At 38.2% G+C, this 20,310-nt stretch overlaps 1 protein-coding gene across 7 annotated transcripts in view; it reads right to left on the reverse strand.

Moving 5' to 3' along the window:
- The window catches only part of TRAF3 (TNF receptor associated factor 3), a 98,624-nt gene that overhangs the window by 14,516 nt on the left and 63,798 nt on the right, over positions 1 to 20,310 (reverse strand). For 5 of the 7 annotated variants that reach the window (XM_030558696.1, XM_030558697.1, XM_030558695.1 and 2 more), the window contains 4 exons: positions 16,976 to 17,056; positions 13,569 to 13,643; positions 11,616 to 11,708; positions 6,879 to 7,019 (listed from right to left, as the gene is read on the reverse strand). In XM_030558696.1, coding sequence (XP_030414556.1) covers positions 6,879 to 7,019; positions 11,616 to 11,708; positions 13,569 to 13,643; positions 16,976 to 17,056 — 390 coding nt within the window. The remainder of the gene's footprint in view (positions 1 to 6,878; positions 7,020 to 11,615; positions 11,709 to 13,568; positions 13,644 to 16,975; positions 17,057 to 20,310) is intronic. The other 2 variants (XM_030558701.1, XM_030558702.1) reach the window with 2 other exon arrangements.

The following is a 20,310-nucleotide window of genomic DNA, read 5'->3' on the forward strand; positions in this document are numbered from 1 at the left end:
AAGTCAGGATCAATCTTTGGCATTAATGTGCAAACTCAATTGTGTGAATATATCCATGGTCCTATAGGTGGCCCATAGAGTGTTAAAGGAGCAGTCTCTGAGGAGACAGTTGTCCAAATAAGGGTAAATCATGATCCTCACGGTGCATAGATGAGCCGTTACTAGAGAAAGGACTTGGAGAATACTCTGGGTGCGGATGAGAGGCCGAAGGGAAGTACTCTGTACTGGTAATGGTCCTGACCAAGGGTAAACCTGAAGAATCATCTGTGGGTGGCTGGATCGATATATGGAAGTAGGCATCCTGGAGCTCAAGGGTCAAGAACCAATCTCCCTGCTCTAGAGATGGAATAACTGCTGCTAGTGTGACCATCTTGAATTTTTGAGCTTTCAGGTAACTAGTTTAGTGTTCTTAGATCTAGTATGGCTCTCCAACCTCCTTTTCTCTTGGGAATCAGGAAATACTGGAAATAAAATCCTTTGCCTCTGAAGCGTACAGGAATGGGTTCTATGGCTCCTAAGCATAGTATATGATCTATTTCCCCTCTTTACAGTCTGGTGACGTGGATAGAGTAACCTTGGAAATGATCTCCAAGACCCATCTGTTGGAAGTTAAGTATTCCCAGTGTTGGAGGAAAAGATCGAGGTGACATCCAAAGAGATGTGAAAAGTCTGTAGGTTGCAGCTGATATTGTGGGGAATGGTCCCTTGGGGCCTCAACCAAGGCATTCAAACTGGTGTTTTGAGGTCTAGGGCTGAGATTGCAAGGATTCAGTGGCGATGGTTTATGCCTTTGAATCCTAAGCTTCCTTCTCTATGGCTCATAATAACGCTGTGGTGGCAGGAATTGGGATGCTTGGGATCTATGGGATGATGGAGGACTGAATTTCCATTTCTGTCCTGGTGTGTAGATCCCTAGTGAGTGCACTGTGGCCTAGAGTCCTTAAGAGTATGGAGCGAGGCATCGGTCTTGTCATTAAAAAGTCTGGAGCCCACAAAAGGGAGGTCATCGACTGGTTTATGCCTTTGAATCCTAAGCTTCCTTCTCTATGGCTCATAATAACGCTGTGGTGGCAGGAATTGGGATGCTTGGGATCTATGGGATGATGGAGGACTGAATTTCCATTTCTGTCCTGGTGTGTAGATCCCTAGTGAGTGCACTGTGGCCTAGAGTCCTTAAGAGTATGGAGCAATGCATCGGTCTTGTCATTAAAAAGTCTGGAGCCCACAAAAGGGAGGTCATCGACTGTTGTTTGTACCTCTTTCGGCAGTCCTGAGAAGTGTAACCACAATGCCCATCCCATCACCGCCACTGTCGATACCAAGCGGGCTGCTGTTTCAACAGCATCTGGTGTGGTCTGGTGCACTGTTCTTCCTAACTGACCCTCGTGTATGATTGCTTGAAACTGTTCCCATTGTGTTTCTAGCAAATGGTCAATAAATGTATTAAGTTTAGCACAGTTCATGTAGTCGTACTTCCCCATTAAGGCTTGATAAACTGCAATCCTGAATTGCAAAGTTGTTGAGGAGTATGCCTTCCTACCAAATAAATCAACTCTTTTCCAGTCTCTGTCATAATGGTTGGATTGAGTATGATGCTGTTGGCCATGGGAATTCACAATATCCACAACGATGAAGTTAGGTGGATGGTATGAAAAAAAGGAATTCTGCATCCTTGGAGGACACACTGCACTTTTTATTGGCCCTTTCACATGTTGGTGCAATAGAGGCTGGCATTTGCCAAATGACCGTAGCAAGAGCTAGAAGTGCCTCATTGACTGGGAGGATGAGTCTTGAGGAGGAAAATGAGGTGCGCAGTATATCCACTAACTCGTAGTGGGTATCTTTCACTTCCACCAGCGGAATCTGTAGTGTGTCTGCCACACTTTTTGTGAGATTCTGAAATAGTTTAAAATCATCCACCATGGATGGTGGAGGAGGCATCACCACCTCGTTTCGGGAGAAGGAGGAGATATTCATTGGGGGTGTAACTTCCACCTCTAAGTCTGACCTCTTGCTCCTCAAAAGTTTCCTGAGGTTCTGGGGCTCTAGACACAGAAGCTGAAGGAGACAGTCTTATCGATTCTTGGGGTTATGGAAAGGGCATAGGTGGTGGTACCCATGGGCAGCCATACCAAGAGGATTGAGGCTAGGAACAAGAGTGTAATGGGGAGTGCCCTGGTTGATGCAAAGATGGGCCATGGTGTGAGGGCTATGAGAGGATACCATTCTGGTCACCTTCTGAGACCTCACTCTATAGTGGTGGAGGAGACCAGGAGTGAATGCCCCAGCACTGGTGGTGATTCCACGGATCAAGAAGGGCTTGGTACCAGGGCCCTGGTACCAAGCAGCAGGAACTCTGGAGTCTCAGCCAGCATTACATCACTAGACAAATGAAGCTCTCGTGGTACCGCAGTGATTGGTACTGACAGGGCTTGTCAGTGTTGACTTGCCAGAACTGAGGAAACTGGCAGGGATCTTGTGCGAGATGATTGGTCTGATGGGGGTTGTTTGGAAGTAGTCAGTACCATAGGTTTCCACTTTTATACTGTCTTCACAGAGATGGTATGGTCTTTGCTCTTGCCTTTGACGGGCAGTACTTCCACTACAGCGCCTGTGCCCTTCAGGTCTTTAGGCTTATAGGCAGTCTCTACACCAGAGGACCCATCTGACCTATGGTACCATGTTTCAGAGTTGTTGGTGCTGCCAGTGCAGAGGTGACCACTCAGGCCATGAATCTCCTCTGGTTGGTCAGGAGCTCAGTTTGAGGGCTTGCAGCCCTCTTTTTGGAGACTTTGCGAGGGTAGTCAGAAGATTTCCTCCTCGGCTCTCTCAGAAGTTGAAGGGTCCGAGGACAATCTTTACCATGGAGGGGATTCAGGACTGGGGTCAGAGGTCAATTTAAGAGCACCCTCCATGAGGAGGAGTTTCAACTTTAATTCCTGGTTCTTTTGAGATCTAGCCTTCAATTGTTGGCAGAAGGTGCAGAATGTGAGCCCCTCCAAGGTCCCGGACACAGCAGTAGTGTCCGTCTGTAACCGGTACTGCTCCCTGCAAGAGAGGCATCGCTTAAACACAGGAGAGCTGGGCATGCCTCTTACTGGGGGCAATTCCCAGACAGGGGAAAAGGGGGAAAAACAGAGATAAGGAAACATTTATTTTTTTAAATGTGAAAAAAAAAAACCTAACAGAAACTCTAAAAGCTAAGGAAAAAAAATCAATGGAAAGTCTAGTAGGACCTAGGAAATTGAACTCAAACTCTGAGGAAAAGAGAAAGTGGACTGCTACGTGCTCTGTCTCTGACCATGGGTGGCTGAGAAGGAACTGAGGCTGGTATGCCCTTGAAGCACTAGTTAGCCTCAAGACAGCAAACAAGGGAGGGAGAGTGCATGTATGGGCCAAACAGACATTGCTATCTAAAATCTCCTATCAAAGGTGCATGGACACAAACACACCTACAGTGGAGCACCCATATGGACACTACTCAAAGCAGTAGTTTAAAGTTCTAGAAAGATTTGGCCTTTCTAGAGCATTACCATCCATTGATAATGGAGATTTAACACTACATGCACAGGCTGCTTCCATGAAATGGTGGCTGAGAAAATAATTTGTAACTCCTTTGCAAGCTGATGAAACCAAACCAAAGGAAGTATTAAAATTTACCTTGGAGACCAGTATAGAGAAAATTAGTCTGAACCAAAAGGTCCTAAGTGCTGAGATTCCTGCCAGCACCCAGATGCCTTTTGATGCTTTTACGCTCAGAACAACTGTTAAGAATGCTATTGCCAGAGTGTCCTGCAGAGCAGACAACAATACCAATTGTAATCAATGAAACACAGCTGTTCCCAATACTAAGGAAGTTTGCACGTCAACTAATACTGATACAGTAAATCCTTGTTTAACATTGTAGTTATGTTCCTGAAAAATGTGACTTTAAGCAAAACTATGTTAAGTGAATCCAATTTCCCTATAAGAATTAATGTAAAGGGGGGGGCGCGTTAGGTTCCTGGCAAATTTTTTTCACCAGACACACACACACACACACACAGAAAATAAGTTTTAAACAAACAATTTAATGCTGTACGTAGCAACGGTGATTGTGAAGCTTGGCTGAGGTGAACTTAGAAGGTGGAAGAGGGTGGGATATTTCCCAGGGAATGCCTTACTACTAAACGATGAACCAGCATTTGGCTGAGCCCTCAAGTGTTAAAACGTTGTTAATGTTGCCTCACACTCTACAAGGCAGCACGAATGGAGGGAGGGGAGACAGCAAGGCAGACAGAGTCACACACCCTGTGTGTGGGAGAGGGAGGGAGAGAGAGAGAGATGTGCATTGCCCCTTTAAGTACGCTGACCCCACTCTAAGTCCACTGCCTTTTAAAATATATCAGAAAGTTAAGACAGCAGCTGCGGCCAGCAAGCTCTCTCTGTCCTGAGTCCTGTCATGTCCCCACCCTGCTCTATATGGAGAAGGAGTAGGCAGGGGGCAGGAGCGGGGGGGAGGGTGACACTCTGACATTAGTCCCACTCTACTCCCCCCCCCCCCGCATAGCAAGCAGGAGGCTCCCGGGAGCAGCTCCAAGGCAGAGGGCAGGAGCAGCACATGGCAGTGGGGGGAGGGACAGCTGAACTGCTGGCAATTGATAGCCTGCTGGGCAGCTGCCGCACAGGGAACTTACAGGAGCGGGGAGCTGAGGGGGGGCTGCCAGTCCACTCTGGTTCCAAGCCCCCACCAGCTAGCTCCCACGGGCTGCTCTTCCTGCAAGCAGTGGACAAAGCAGGCAGCCATCAAATGTTATAAGGGAGCATTGCGCAACTTTAAACAAGCATGTTCCCTAATTGATCAGCAACGTAACAACATTAACTGGGACGACTAAGTGAGGAGTTACTGTATCATACTGAAAGTTATCAGTACCCACAGGACTCACATGCTGAACAATTAATGCCCGTTCAAACACAGACTGTATCGCACTAAACTAGAAGTATTTGGGACTTTGGTACTTCAATGGCTGCTCAACACTATCTGGAAAAAGAATAGCTCACAACAGGTAATTAATGCTTTCAGCTCCTATTGGATGACAGAGACTGACCGAAGAGTTCACAGGAAATCAAACTAGGATATATTTATAGACTGCCTTTGCAGATTTGATGGAGACCAGGATTTGAGTATGTGGGAGAAATCAGACTGAAGTAACATTAAGGCACTATTTGGCTTGGAATAATGTCTGTAGGAGATGGGGACAAACAAAGAAGGAAAAAACCTCTTCAATCCCCATCTACCTCCAAAGGGCCATCTATTTGACTCTGATTAAAATGGATTTCTTTAAACACAAACCTCTTCTGAATAGAACCAGACCAGTGCCATGGCTTAAGCAAGTTTGAAAACTTACAAAAAGTTGCCAAGACCTCATTAAACATTGCTATACCTTTTCCTAGATTTCCTCTCTCAACATTACCCATTCAGAGAGAGAACTGCATGTAAAAAGACAATTTTCAAGATAACTTACCTCGTGCTAGAGTCATCCAGCAATGAATACAGAGGCATATAAATTTAAAGCACACCAATAAGTGACTCTTCACGTTTATTCACAGCACTAAAGCTAGATCGCAAGCTTGTTCGGGGCAAGCTTCATCTTTTTGTTATATGTCTGTACAGCACTTCACACAATGGGGCTCTGATCTCTGACCGGGGTCCACAGACACAATATAAAGAAAAATAATCATAATTTTCCGATGCACCAGGAAGTGCCAAGATAGGAAAAATACAGAAAAAGTATGCCACTACCCTGAATGACTTCCACGGTGTTAGAATGCAATATTTCAAGCATGCCACCATATCTTAGACCGTCATCTAAGCAGAGTTAGGCGGCATCACTACTTGAACAGGAGAGGCCAAGACACAGGTGCTGTGGGAGGTAGTGCTGATGTTTCAAACAGATGGGACTTCTAGATGGTACTGAAGCAATGGCCCCAGCATGGTGGTTTAGGGACACTGTCCTGTTGGACATGCCAACTTTTGGAAGAGACAAAAAACTAAACCTCAGCCACATTCTGCCTACAGTACCTACATTTCTCCTGCATCATCAACTGGATATGGTACTTTTACCTACATTCTTTTGAAAACTGATGCATACTACTGCAGTGTGTAATTAAAGTTGCTATGTTTCACTCTAGAGGTGGATGTGTCAGAATGTTGTTTGCAATGATGCCTTTATAACAATAGCTTATAAAGGGATTCTTGGTGGTGAAAAGTGCTATATAAACATAAGGTACTATTTTCTCTGAGAGGATCATGTATGAAGTCACAAGATATATGGGAGAAAAACGTCTACTCAAATGCAGTGCAGAGACTTGTGCTGACTCTGTAGAGGGGTGAATTTCACCTATGATGAATATCTTCTTAAGTTCCAATAAGGAGAAAGGAAATACAGAGTGAGCATAGGACAGTTTAAAGGGATTTAACAGGCCTTTGCTTCGAGTTTGGCAGTGGTCTGTTAAGCAGATTTTTGATTTACACAGCAGCAAAAAGTAATTAAATTTTTAGGATTACAATTGCTTCTCTAAGTGTAATTTAGCTTTAAACTATTTTTTTTAAAAATTAGCTTTTCAGGCAATGGCTTTTTTTTTTTAAATGTGGGCTAGTCAATTTAACATTTTAGCGAAAACTTTTTAAACCCATCAAGAGATTTATATATGAAAAACCAGCTACTGAGCAGGAAAAAAGGTATATTTCAAAACTTTATTTTATAATATTGTAAATGCCTCCTTTGAGTGAAATAGGTTTTTTTTTTAAATTAGAACACCTCACTTTGCAAGCGTAAAGGCACAGAACAGAAACTGCTGTAATTTTTGTTTTAACGGGAAGAATCTAAAATTCTTACCTGTAAATGATGTATTTTAGATTCATTATTCCGCAGCATTTCCTTCTGTCTTTCAATTTCTATTTCAAAGCTACAAATCTGATTATGTAAAGTTTGTATACTCTTGTTCTTTTCCAAACTTTCATTCTGGAGCATGGCCACCTGGAAAAAATTCTACAATTACTCCTGCCAAAACTTGTGAAAAATACCTGCAACTTCATTTTTTAAAACTGTCCTAGAGATTTCCCCTTAAGCTCAGAAGAGAGATCCTAGCAAAATCTCTCTCCAATTCTAAAAGACTACCAGAAAAATCTGAAGTTTCTAATAATTTTTTCCCCACTCCCACAGTGTTGTACTGATACAACCTGACCTAATAAATGAGAAAAAGCGATATGCAAAAGCAGCAATAAATCTTACTTCTAAACACAACTGTTAATTTGAGTCACTATTTAATAGGTCAGTGTCCAGGCTTTCGACTCACTCCCTGACATGGAAGTGATTAGATATTCAGAGGAAGCAGCCTATTTAGTTCCAGATTGGGGCTGGTGATGCTAATATTGCTTAAAGAGAAATGCCAAAGAAAAGTAGCACTGAAAAGGCCTATGTAGGAAGGAGAAAGATTAGTAAATACTACTCTCTCAATCTAAGTCATTTAAATGAGCTCACCAAGTATGGTAATTGTCTGGGAATGGATGGCTGTGTACTAAAGAAAGGTGGTCAAAGCAGCTCAACTAATATTACTGCAGATGGAATCCGTGCAGTCCAGAGCAAATCCAAAGGCGTCTACTAGCACCCAAAGAGACAAAGAGGATGCACAGAGTATTAGTGATGATATTCTTTTTCTGTCTGGGCACACCTTTTCATACATATTGTTTGTTTGTGACTGGTTCTCATCTTAAATGGAATGCTGTGGGGAACATCTAACAGGTGCCACAAGGAGCATAGAAAAGTGTGTAAGCAATCTATTCATCACTAGTTTTGTTGCTTGCATGTGCTACACTTTTACACAATTTCCTTCTTGCAAAAAGTGTGCATGATCTATAGGAGACACACAAGGTGGGTGAGGTAGTATCCTGGGACCAACATGGCTACAGTTACACTGTATATATTATCTGTAGGTTATTCAACAAGAAAACTAAAAGTATCTGACATCTAGACAATGTTTGACTCATTACATCTCAGCGCTACTTCTGAAAGACAGAAAATACAAAACACCATTTTTGATCCAATTAAACAAATGTGAAAGTTCTTCTTTCAGACGAATTATTTTACACCACATTCAAACAACAGAACTAAACAACCCCAAGACAACCTCTAGTGCTTCTCAGGTTCAGACACCCTTGACTTATATCATAAGGTGGGCACGACTCTTGGTGCACCACCACTTCTGCTGTTTTTAAACCTTGTTTCAGTATTTTCTGCTGTTGTTACTTTACTGCCAGGACCAGAATCAAGAACTAGATCTTTACAAGGCAAGATAAGAAAAAATGATTTCCATCCACGCAAAATGGAACAGTCGCTGAAGACTCATACAAATTAACAGTGCTCAACAGCACTGAAATCTTAAGAGCACAAGGTCCCACCTAAAAGTTATGGATGTTGGAACAAGATCCTGTACCTCATTTCTACAAGGATACAAGAGGGCCTAGTAGAAATAAGGCATGAAGCTGATTTTTTTCCCTTGCATTACAGAGAGAGAAAACTACCAGTCATGGAAGGAAAGCATGCCTAGTGTATTGGGGATATTTTTCAAGAACAGTTTAACCATGTGAAAGTTTGCCTACCACATAAATCAGACCAACTGGGTAGCTACTCTAATTTTGTGCATCCAACTTTTCCATAATGAATCAGAGTTCTTTACTTACTAGTGACATTTCCATCCCCTTTCTTTCATTATTTCCTCTCCATACCTCCAGATCACAAGCCAGTCGCACTTGTGCTGCTGGTATTATATTTCCATTTTTATGTAAGCTACAGTATACGGCCTGTCTTGTATTGAGATTTTCCATGCAGTTTACAGGGCCATATCCTGCGGTCCTTAGTCAGACAAACCTATCATTACACTAAATATAATCTGAAAGTAACTCATGCCTGAATAAATATACAGGATTTAAATTTCATTTGGCTTGTGCCTTTTGAATTTGAGTACATCAATTTTAAAATAAGGAAGCACAAAAAGAAACAAAACTATTATCAGTATTTTATGTACTGTACCTGAAATCAAGAATCACGAATTTCTTCACTTACTACTCATATTTCAATGTTACAGTGCATACTATTCTGCTGTCTTCCAAAAGCATTTAATCAATTAAGGTATTATTTCAGAATTCTATTAGTGGAAGCCAATTCACACTCCCAAATAAGAAATGAAAACACTTCTTATTGCCTACAAGACTGGATTCAATAGTTATCTCCACATTTAGATCACATGACATGGCTTTTGTATTTAAACATACATAGCAGAATTTATTAGAGAAGCTACAAAATTTGGATTGAGTCACAATTCCCAGCATCCCAAAATTCCAGGGCATTTTGATTCAGACTTTTAGTTTGTCCCCACTACAAAGAAAGGCTCAGATCATGAAATTCAGATTCCCCACTACCCAAACTTTTGATCCGATTTAAATTTGGTTTCATATCTCTGCTTTTTGTCAACAGCAATATTCACTTATTGATGTTATCATTTAGCAAATGCTTTGGAAGGGACAATATACAGCAAGCCCGAAGGCTTTCAGTTTGTACATCATTTAGGTGCTCTGTATCATCAAAGAATCATCCTGAATGGGAACAAGTAACTTCTTTTATTTCCTTCCATTCAAATCCAGTTAAGTACATAGAATGAAATTCTGGCCTCACTGAACTCAGTGGGCTAAACTTCCTTTGGCTTCAGTGAGGCCAGGATTTCACCTATAATCTTCAGCTGAAGTTCTCTCTCTGCCCTACCTCATTCAGTGCCATGAGTTACTTTAACTGGAAGGAGAGGACACTAACTGAGGTCCCTTCCAACCCTGATATTCTATGATTCTAAGTCACAATCCATTTTATTACATCTCTTGACAATAAAATCACTGACATGTGATGTGTGGTTAGCTATTCTGGTAACTCGGCACTGTCCTGGGATTTCCAGTGATTCAACTCATTTATTATGTATAGGAAGAAGTCTACAAAGCAGGAAGTGCAAAAAGACAACAGTGATAAGCAATTATGTCCTAAGACTGAAAAAAAACTGCACTGAGGCATTTATTTTCTTACCACTAAAAAAAGAAAAAAAAGATATAGAATTGCTCAATAGTTTTTAAATGATACAGCACATATCAGTGCAATTACAATTCTTTTAAAGTGCAGTACGGAAAATAAGAAAAATATACTGTAAGTCACGGGGAAGAGGCTTTCTTTAGTTATGCACAATAAATGTTATAGCTTGACTCAAATTAGCAAAAAAGGAAATAAGAATATGAACCTGTATTTGTTAAAACAAACATTTACAGCACCTAAACTACACCACTAAATTATGGGAATTTCTTCTTAGATTTGAAGGTGATAGTAAACTGAGACGTTCTTCTCTGCAGTGAAACTAAAATTTACACAAAGAAATACATCTGAACAAAAGCGCACTAGAATCCTCCTGTGCAAAAGAAATTGTTTTTTTGTTGGGCTCTGAAGAAAAATGCTAGCACAACAGGGAAATTGCTCTCCACATAGTTCAGTGAACTGGCAAATAAACTTCTGTAGACTGACTAAAGTTATAGGCTTACATCTCCATTTGCCAGTGGGCTCTCATCTGGATTGCTTTACCTTTCTCTTACTTTAATATATGCCATCACTTGATCCCCTCCCATTCCAAGACAGGCTAAAGAGGCTCCAGACTTTTCTACTTTTAGATTTAGGATAATTTGTTCAGAAACATCGGATTAAAAGTAATTGAGTATTTGGTTAAACTATCAAAATAACGTTTTTATTTAAAACACTGAATCTCTTAAGACCTGTTTATAATATGTTGACTCATTTCACTATTGATTGGGTGCAGCACTGACACACATTTTAAAGTCAATGCCTACGAAAGGCCTGCTTTCTAAACAAAACCTAAATGCTCTAAATTAAGTCATTAATCAAAGGACTTGAAGCTGTTAGTAAGGTGACCTGCAGCATCTGGTCTCCCAATAAATTCCCCCAAGTCCCCAAAACTCTTTAAAGACAAGAGTTCCAAGGGAGCATTGCACAATATGAACTTCGTTAGATCCAGCATCAGAACAGAAACCAGCCTGCCTGAGAGTAACAGCATGTCAATTAATAGAAGTCTCTTCAGGCCAAGAAGCTTGGAGAGCTCTTGATAAATTTAAAACAAAAATGAAGCCGGTTCAGTATGTGGAGTTTTCCAGGATCTGATCTCCAGAAAAATACACAGGTAGATGCAGCTCCTAACATTGCAGTACTTTTCCTAATGATCTCTTTCATAAAAAAAAGGAATTGAAGGAGAAATTTAATGTCAGCTGGTTTGATAACTTAAATATTAAAATACTAAATTCATAGCAACACATGAATATAAATTACATATTTACTTGTGAAGCCAATTTTCTTATTTTATTTTATTTTATTGTATTGTAATAAAAGTGATGATACACTGACTCATTTTACAGCTTTTTGAGCCTACTAGTGCTTTAGCTGTATTTCCAAACAGCTTCTGAACAAAAGTGTTTTCCTCTATTTTTATAGAATTTAAAAAAAATTAATGAAAATTAAAGTGAGTAGAAGATATACCTTATTTTCTAGAGAATTACTCCATTCTTTCAATAAATTTACATGCTGCACTGCTGAGCTGGCTTCATGTGCTTTAATTTGCTGATTTGTTCCCTGTGACAACAAAGAATTTATACATTTTAGCCAATTTCACTTTTTTTAAAAAACCAATAATACAACACAAGAATATAAAACCAGCCCTACATATATTTTGGTACCCAGATGGACTTTACAAAAATATAAACAGAGGGGAAATCTATTTGGGAACTTATGAAAAAGTGAGAAATACATTTAAAAGCAAGTGTTTTATCCAATTGCTGTATATTTCCAATCTATCAGAGGAAACAAAAATGGAGAAAAGATTTACAAAATGAATTGTTTTAGAACCATCTCTAATTTTTATAATAAAGAAATCACAAAACAAGTCACATAACTCAAACGTCTGATTCCACAAATAACAGTTTAAACCATTTTATAAATTACTGTAAAGTGTCCATTGGTGTGAACAGGAAAGAAAAACAGTTAAGGTAAATTTATTATCACTGGAAACTGCCAATTTTGTAGCATCTATCAACTAAAATAGTTTACAGAGGCTAATTTGCCATTATAGAAAGTTAGCAAGACACATTCATTGTTGCTTTATGATGATCAGATTTCCTGTCCCTTCACAATCTGCAAATGTCAGTACAAATAACCACTGTAAGTTTACAAAACACACATAGATAATATACAGAGTACATAAGATGCAGATCATGTTACCTTCTACTTCACACTATACTTCTGCAAAAGGTTTTGCAATGCAGTTTATATCTGTTTAGATGCTACATATGTTGCAAGCAACTGGAAAAGTTTCAATGATCTTCAATGTATATACTCTATATAAAATATTCAAAAATATATATGTGGATATATGTACATATATACACACATATACATACATAAAAAGAATGAACAGTGATACATAAGACATAACAGTGGGCAGTGCTACATCATTAATTATGTCTACAGTTGAGAGAGCAACTGTATTTTTTGTGTTTAAATTGTTGAATGCTTTTTCTTTTTTACACTGGCAGAATATTAAGGGCCTGATTGCAAGTCCTTTGGGAAAAAACTCTCACTTACTTCAAACAGGTCGTAAGATATCAATGGGAAAGAAGGTTTATAGGAGTGTTGCACATGTACTCAAAGATCTAGTTTCACAGGTCATCGTGAGCTTCAAAATTATGGCATTTAATTTGATAAATTCTATTTTTCCTGTCAGCAGCTTTTGAATTTTTACTGTAAAACTGTCAGAATTCGCTGACACACTCAGATGCATGGTATGAAAAGTATGATATTGCAAATATGGAAATAACAGTGTTGAAACTATACTCAAGTTTTTTCTTACTTTGTGGTGATTTCTAGGATTTAATCTGCAATTTTTATTAATTCTGTGCTGTGGTTTGACTATGCACCTATATGCACACACACACATATATACATATATATATATGAATGTACATAAAATAAACATTCTAAGTGGGCCAACCTATTTTTAATCATATTGCATATATTCACACGCACAAACAGAAGAAATTAAACAAATTTAATTCGGGGAAAAAAATTAAATACTTCCATAGAATAGCTGAAATTACTAGACAGCTTGTGGAGAACAAAAAATGACTATTTTTCTCTTATTTCAAAGAAGAGAAAAGTTAAAGTTCTTAATGTAATTATGTCTTCTGATCTCAGACATCTGTAACTGGCTAACTGAAATCCCAGGATATTGCCAGTATGTGTATGTGCTTTTTATAATTTTACATATATAAAAATATATGCAAAAACGAACACCTGCTGCATAGTCTTAATCACTCATGCAACTGGATGAATGTTTCTTAACCAAGAGTAGAGACGTCCCGAACTTTCATGTCAAAATGTTAAGTTTTCTTATTGCAGACTTTCATCAATTGGGAAGTATAATTGTTATATACTGACCTGAAAAGTGCAGCCATAACGCTTAAAACTACAGGTACTTGGGGCATTAATACATTCTGACAAATGTGCATTCAACTGCAATAGGAAAAAAATGTGAGTTTTGGCAGAAAACGTTTGCATGATAATGCTCAGAACATATAAAGGGCACAGATTATCAGATTTGTATTTTGTGCCATTTGTAAAACATACAGTACATGTGTGTATATTATCTCCACTCTGACTCAGAGTGCATAAACTGTATATACACATGTAACCACACGCACATGCCAATACAATATACAGAGAGACACATTTAATATACAGTGAAACCTCCACTGAAGACCATTCCTATAGGCAACCCCATTTAAAAAAAAAAACAAAAAACACACTTTAAAGAAATGCAAGGCTTTCCATACATTTTTATTTGACTTTTAATTAAAGGTCAATCTTTACTCGACAAATGATTTTTGCTGGTCTGTTGGGTAGTCACTCAAGACCAGTTTCACTGTAGTAATATACGTCTTTTCTAACTCTAGTTTTATTAGGAACAGATTGTCAAAACGTGACATGCAATTCTCAATATCAGAATTTAAAATAAAACAAAAACTAAACAATGAAGACTGTAACAAATACTGCATGAAACAGACAAATACTTTATACCAGGGTGCAGCTGAATCACATTTATAATGCAGTACACAGGATTCCATGTTTTAAAGTAGGAAAAGGCCTGCATTTTGCACAGATCCAATATTCTGAATGATGACAAACAGAGAAAATAATTTGTCCTTGAAAATAAAATCACAGAAGTATATACGAAGAGCCGTAATGAAATGCAGCCATTTTTAGGGAACAGGGCAGCAGATAGATGCAAACAGCCTAAGAGCTGGAGTGAAGGGCCATTTTGTAAAGGACACCATGACAAACCTCACGTCTCCTGACAATGCCTTAAAACCTTTATTTCCATCCAGAGCAGAGAGGACATAGGGGCCAGATCCTCATCTAGTGTAAACTCTTATACCTTCACTGAATTCAAGATATTTAAAAAGACCCACACATAGTAAGCCCTCTGGTACTCAATTCATCTACCTCTAGAAAAAGGCGTGAACGGATCCTGCCTGCATATGAAACTGTGGTGCTAAAGAAACAAGGTTTTTCAAATCTAATTTTGAGATGTTTAACTCATCCCCCTCCGGCATATGCAACACCTACTTTGTTTTAAACACTTACTGTAGAAATTCACAATGAAAGTTCAAAAGAAACATTTCAGAAAAAAATTAAAACCAAAGAAGAAAAAGTACATGTGCTATACGAGATTTAAATGGGGGCACTGCTTCTTCAACTTCCTCAAAACTAAGGACTGTGCCAACCAGTAACCATTTACACATATTAAGAGTTGCTATATTTCTAGAATAAAATATCATGTTCATTTTTTGTACACTATTTCTACACTATTGAGAATGGCACAACTCAATTTTCTCAAACCGTTAGGCAGGCATTTGCCTATATCACCTTAGAATGGCTGTCCCTAGTTATCCAACTGGGTTTAAGATTATTTTCTTAACATTAGAAAAAAATGAAATAGTAATCAACAAAATGATGCAGGGATAAGATGGCAGCTGGTTAAAGTCCAACCCTACCAATAATTTTTAGAATCCAATTCTGCCAACCCTTATCAAGCCTTGTGCTTACTGATGTGAATTGACCTATTGTTTTTAATTGGACAATTCACAGTAGTAAGGACTAAGCACTTCATTCTTAAGTCCCTCACTACTCAGGACAGCATTTAAGCATTTCTTATTGACTTCAGTAAGATTTAAGAACATGTATAGGTGTTATTATGAAAATAAGTTCTTTCCTGAATCAGGATCTCAGTTGGTAAATATATACTGGCAGAAATGAGCTGCAAAGGTGGCCTTCTACTTATGTTATTAGACAGATGCTTAGATCATCTTCTCAAGAGCATAATGTTTATTAATATGCACAAGGCCTGCTATACATTTTAGATTACCTCTGTCCCAAGGAATGTGCAGTTTGCCAGGCACTCTCTCACTTTGGGCACTAAATATGATTATTCATTTACTGTAACATTAAAATGATGTATTCCTATATCAGGAAAACATAACCCCAAAAAATCTAATGGAATATCAGTGAAAAAGGATACCTCAAAAAATGAGTTTAAAAAATGAGTATTTTAAGGAGTGCTGGAGACAAATATGTGCTCCTCATTCTAGATCATACAAAAGGATTTATTTTTAGAAAAATATGCACATTGGCCTTTACAGATACTACTAACGGATCAAATGAAGGAATACATTCAGACACCACAAGATACAAATGAAATTTATCGGCTCAAAATATTAACTGAATTTTCTACATATGTTAGAAGCTTTAGCAGCTTATTGCATCTGATCACAAGAGATGCCGTACAGGAACAGACCAATGGTCCATCTATACCAGTATCCGTTCTCTGATTGAGACCAGTGCTGGAGGCTTCATGGGAAGGTTCCGAGCTCCCATGATGCAACTAGCAAACATCAACAGGACATTTCTTCTTTACCTCAGTTACTGATAAGTTTTACCATAAAGTAGTAATTTTATCCCAATCGTGTGAAATACAGACATCAAATATTAAATCCTTTCTTGAATAAGATTAAACTATTTACTTAACATTTATCCTATGGCAGTGAGTTTCACAGTGTTTCCTTTTAGACCATTTAAACTTGGTGCCTATTAATTTAATCAAAAATGCCCTCTTATCCTTGTATTGAGTAAGCATTTAGCTGATTAAGCATCAGCTAAATCGCTTTAACTGAAATATTTCTAAAGCATCTATACCAGCATGGTATCTAAGTGTTAGGCCCTTCATTCTCCTTCTCTGCAAATTTAACAGTCCTAACAATATTTTTAATCTCTCACATAGACTAACTCCACACAACAGCTGTTCAGTATCTGCTATAATCTTTTCTCAGAAGAGACCACCAAAATCAAAACAGCATTTAAGGTCAAGATGTACCACTAGCTTGGATGTCATATGAGAGAGCTCTAATGTCATTATATGCTACTGTATTTTAGATTTCTCATTCTTTTTGAATACTGAGACTTGAAGAATACATGCCACTATCCAAAGGTTAAAGCAGGAAAGATAAAAGCTAATCTTTTTTGACATGCCACGTGTAATAAATACAAAAAATTAAGAAAGTAATTTCGGAAAGATAATTTCCTAAGAAATCACTAAAAAAATTATTAAAAAATTATCACACTTAACTGTAGTGGTAGATAAGCCTTTTCTTTAGATCTCACGTGGTAATAAGGAAATGGCTTCTGGCAAAATTCTTGCAAGATCTTACTAACAACAAAGTTCTAAGTTGAACACTGTTGAATAGGGATTTATTTAATATTTCAACACAACTCTGGTCATGACTTCTTACCTCACTCCTCAAGAGTGATGTAACACTGCATTTATGAGGACATGAAACCGCAACAGAGGGGCAGTCTGCATCTTCATGTTTCTAAAAGAAAAAAAAAAAGGCAAATTACAATTTATACTTTATCTATATTTAAAGTTACAAACCATTTTAGAACAGGACTTGCCTGAAAAAAGAAGTAACTTACCATGCTATAATTAAAGATATATATTTACATGGTGCTAGACAGTGAGCAGTACAGTTAATATTGCAACTTTTTATTTGTACAATGTTTGGAAGGAACAAACACAGATATTACACTTTCAGTTGATATGTATTTCTCAACTGTTCTTGATTCAGAAAAATAAGGGATTTATCATATTTTCCAGTGGAAAGAGGAGCAGTTTCCATCATCCTTTATCAATAAAACCTCAATAAAATCAAAGTTTTTTTTTCCCCATGAGCCATGTAGGGGAGTGCGCATTATTGGAAGAGAGGATAACTGCCAAGACGATATTCCTTCCAGTGCCACCATACAGTGCATTGGAAAGCTCTTCAGATATTTATGCTTCTGAATGGCAGAGAACCCGGTAAATCCATATACTCGTATTCACTCTTTTGACCATCCTTTAACTTTGAGTCTTTTTACCATTTGATACAGAATTCTTGCACTATACAGCAAAATATTTAAGCTTATTTAAAACTCCTTTTGATCAAACCACAGTGCATTTTGTGTGTTCATCTTCTATTTTACATCCACTTCTCACTATGTCAGACAGGTGGTGAGCAATCCCCCATCGGTTCATGGCCCAAATCTATGCTCCCTGAAATAAATGGGAGAAGTCTTTCCAATGACTTCAACACACATTTGCTTTTGGTCCCTATTCCAAGAGTAGAATACTACTACTTCTATTTTGATCAGCAGAACTCATTCCTCACCCTTGGGCACTCACTCTCCAGGGAAGCTGCTCTCAACTCTTCCATATGATGTGAGATGCATGTTGCATGTAATCTTGACTTAAATTAGGCTAGGATAACAAGGTTTTCAGAATAGCAAAGGTAGCATGCAAACCCATTTTATAACAATTTTAAAAATTCTCTTTTTCTGTGTAATACTTTGATTCTTTAATAATAAAACACAATTTTTCACTTCTATTTTTGCTTTGAAGAACGAGCAATTTTGTCTGCCAGAAAGACACAGTGGACTGTAGAACATGTTGTACTGAGCCAAAAGCTTTATGTTTGCTTCAAATAAAATGAAATAAAATTGTGTTTAGAAATGAATTCACCTAGAGAGATAAAGCACTGCAGTTTAGACTAGACAAATACTTGCAATTAAAATTTTTAAAAAGCACAAGTCCATATGACTATCTAAACAGTCTGTCAACCGCAAAGGGGATTTCCTACGCTGCAGGGCGGGCAGATTCTATGAAGACACAAACCATATATGAAACAAGAAAAATTATTTTTGTTTCCATTTGCATACCTTTGGGGGTTTTTTTGTACAGTCTCGAAAAAATGTTTGTACTGCTTTTCATTTTCTGTTCTAGTCCCTGAAATGCCTGTCTGACTTATTAATATGCTTAAAAACCCGATGGTCTGCACAGGCCAACAGAGATGAACTTAAGCTCAGGGTGAGCAGATGAACTGCACAAAGCAAATCTCTCTTTCATCAGAGTGGTCTGGTTACAACCAGACTAAGTCTTGGTACTCAAATATAGTCAGGTAATATTCCAAAATAAACCCAAATTTATCAGCACTTGTATAATCTCACAGACTACATTCTTCCAGGCTTTTGAAACAATGTAGGCACAAAGGGCATTTACTGCTTCATCAGTGGCTGATCTCTGCTCCTCCAGGATTTTAATGCTGTGGCTATTGTTGCGCCCCTGAAACACCAAAACCACCACAACTAGAGGCTGGTCCTACATAGCAAACTATTGGTTTCATTAATATTTTGAATATAGGAACACCTAACACTTTTGATTTGCTGAACTCCTACAACAAGCAGGCACTGGTCTAACTCTACGAAGGTTCTGCTCTCCCCTTTTTTATGTTTCAGTGCTTCATTTTAATCACAATTTTCAACAGAACTGAGACGTTCTTGCATTCCCCTCCACTAGTCACAGAGCATTTGCTTGCCTTCTATAACACCACTTGCTACATCCGAACACTCTTGTCACTTTTCTTTAACCTTACAGACCCTTCAGTTCTGCAGGATAAGCTCTTAACACTTTAATCTGAGATCTATAGATTGTTAAAATAAAATGTTGGATGAAAAGCAAGGGAAAGTTTTTCCTATCTGTGCAATTAGCCTTCTCCTACCATCTGTGATGAGACAACTTGGAAACTAATCCTTAGTGACCATGCGCTCTCATGGAGACAAGACACTTCTCCGGAACACCCCAATGTCCAGGTCAGTAGCAGCTGGCACAGGTAGAGGAAGGACTGTACTTACAAACTTGCTCTTGTTAAGAAGTTTATAAAGAAGCAAAATATGAAAAGGACAGGCTAATACCTCAGATTTTTACTGCATGTAAAATTAGAAGTCTCAGTATACAGCTCAGTTTAGTATGAAATGCATTCCCTTTGTGGACCCTGAAAAAATACTGTAGTCTCTGATGAAGTTACACTTTTTAGAATGCTCTCATTTTTATCAAGTTTTAGGGAAAATACTTGCTCAAACTTTTTTCCTTTTTTTTCTCCCAGAACTACAGAAAACAGTATATGTAAATCAAAAGTAACTGTTGGTCTTGTTAAAGATAGGAATTAAAATATAAAAATACAACTCTTGAAACATTGAAGTCTAATAACAAATTATAGACAAAAATGCATAATTAAGTTGTTTCAGGAAATGCAGCAAGAGAAGCTGAGAAACTTCTGCTTCTGTTATTCAAATCTCACTGTCATAAGACTAGACCTTTAAATTTTTCTGCTCCCTGAATTAAAAAAAAAAAAAAAAAAGATATTCAGGAACCCAATCTGCATTCAATATGAACATATTTAAAGAATCACTAAGATTTACTCTACAGACACAATATTTAACCCCTAAAAATTAAGAGCAGAATGGCTTTAGACATCTCAATTCGACTATATCCTCAACAACTCCAACCTACAATAGCAGACTTTCAAGTTTTCCTTTAACAGACAGTTTTGAGAGCTGAGTGAACAGAAGCTGTATAAAAATAAGTATAACCAAAACTGTAGCATTGCTGTAACCTCTCTCTCCCTAGCAGGGCCAGCTTTAGGAAGTGCGGGGCCCAATTCGAACATTTTTGGCGGGGCCCTGGCAGGGATGACAAAAAAAAAAGTGGAAAAAAAGCCTTTCATTTCTTTCATGTATTATTTACTTTCCATAA

This window comes from Gopherus evgoodei, chromosome 4 (assembly GCF_007399415.2).
Source record: "Gopherus evgoodei ecotype Sinaloan lineage chromosome 4, rGopEvg1_v1.p, whole genome shotgun sequence".
In the NCBI taxonomy this organism is placed as follows: Eukaryota; Metazoa; Chordata; order Testudines; family Testudinidae; genus Gopherus; species Gopherus evgoodei.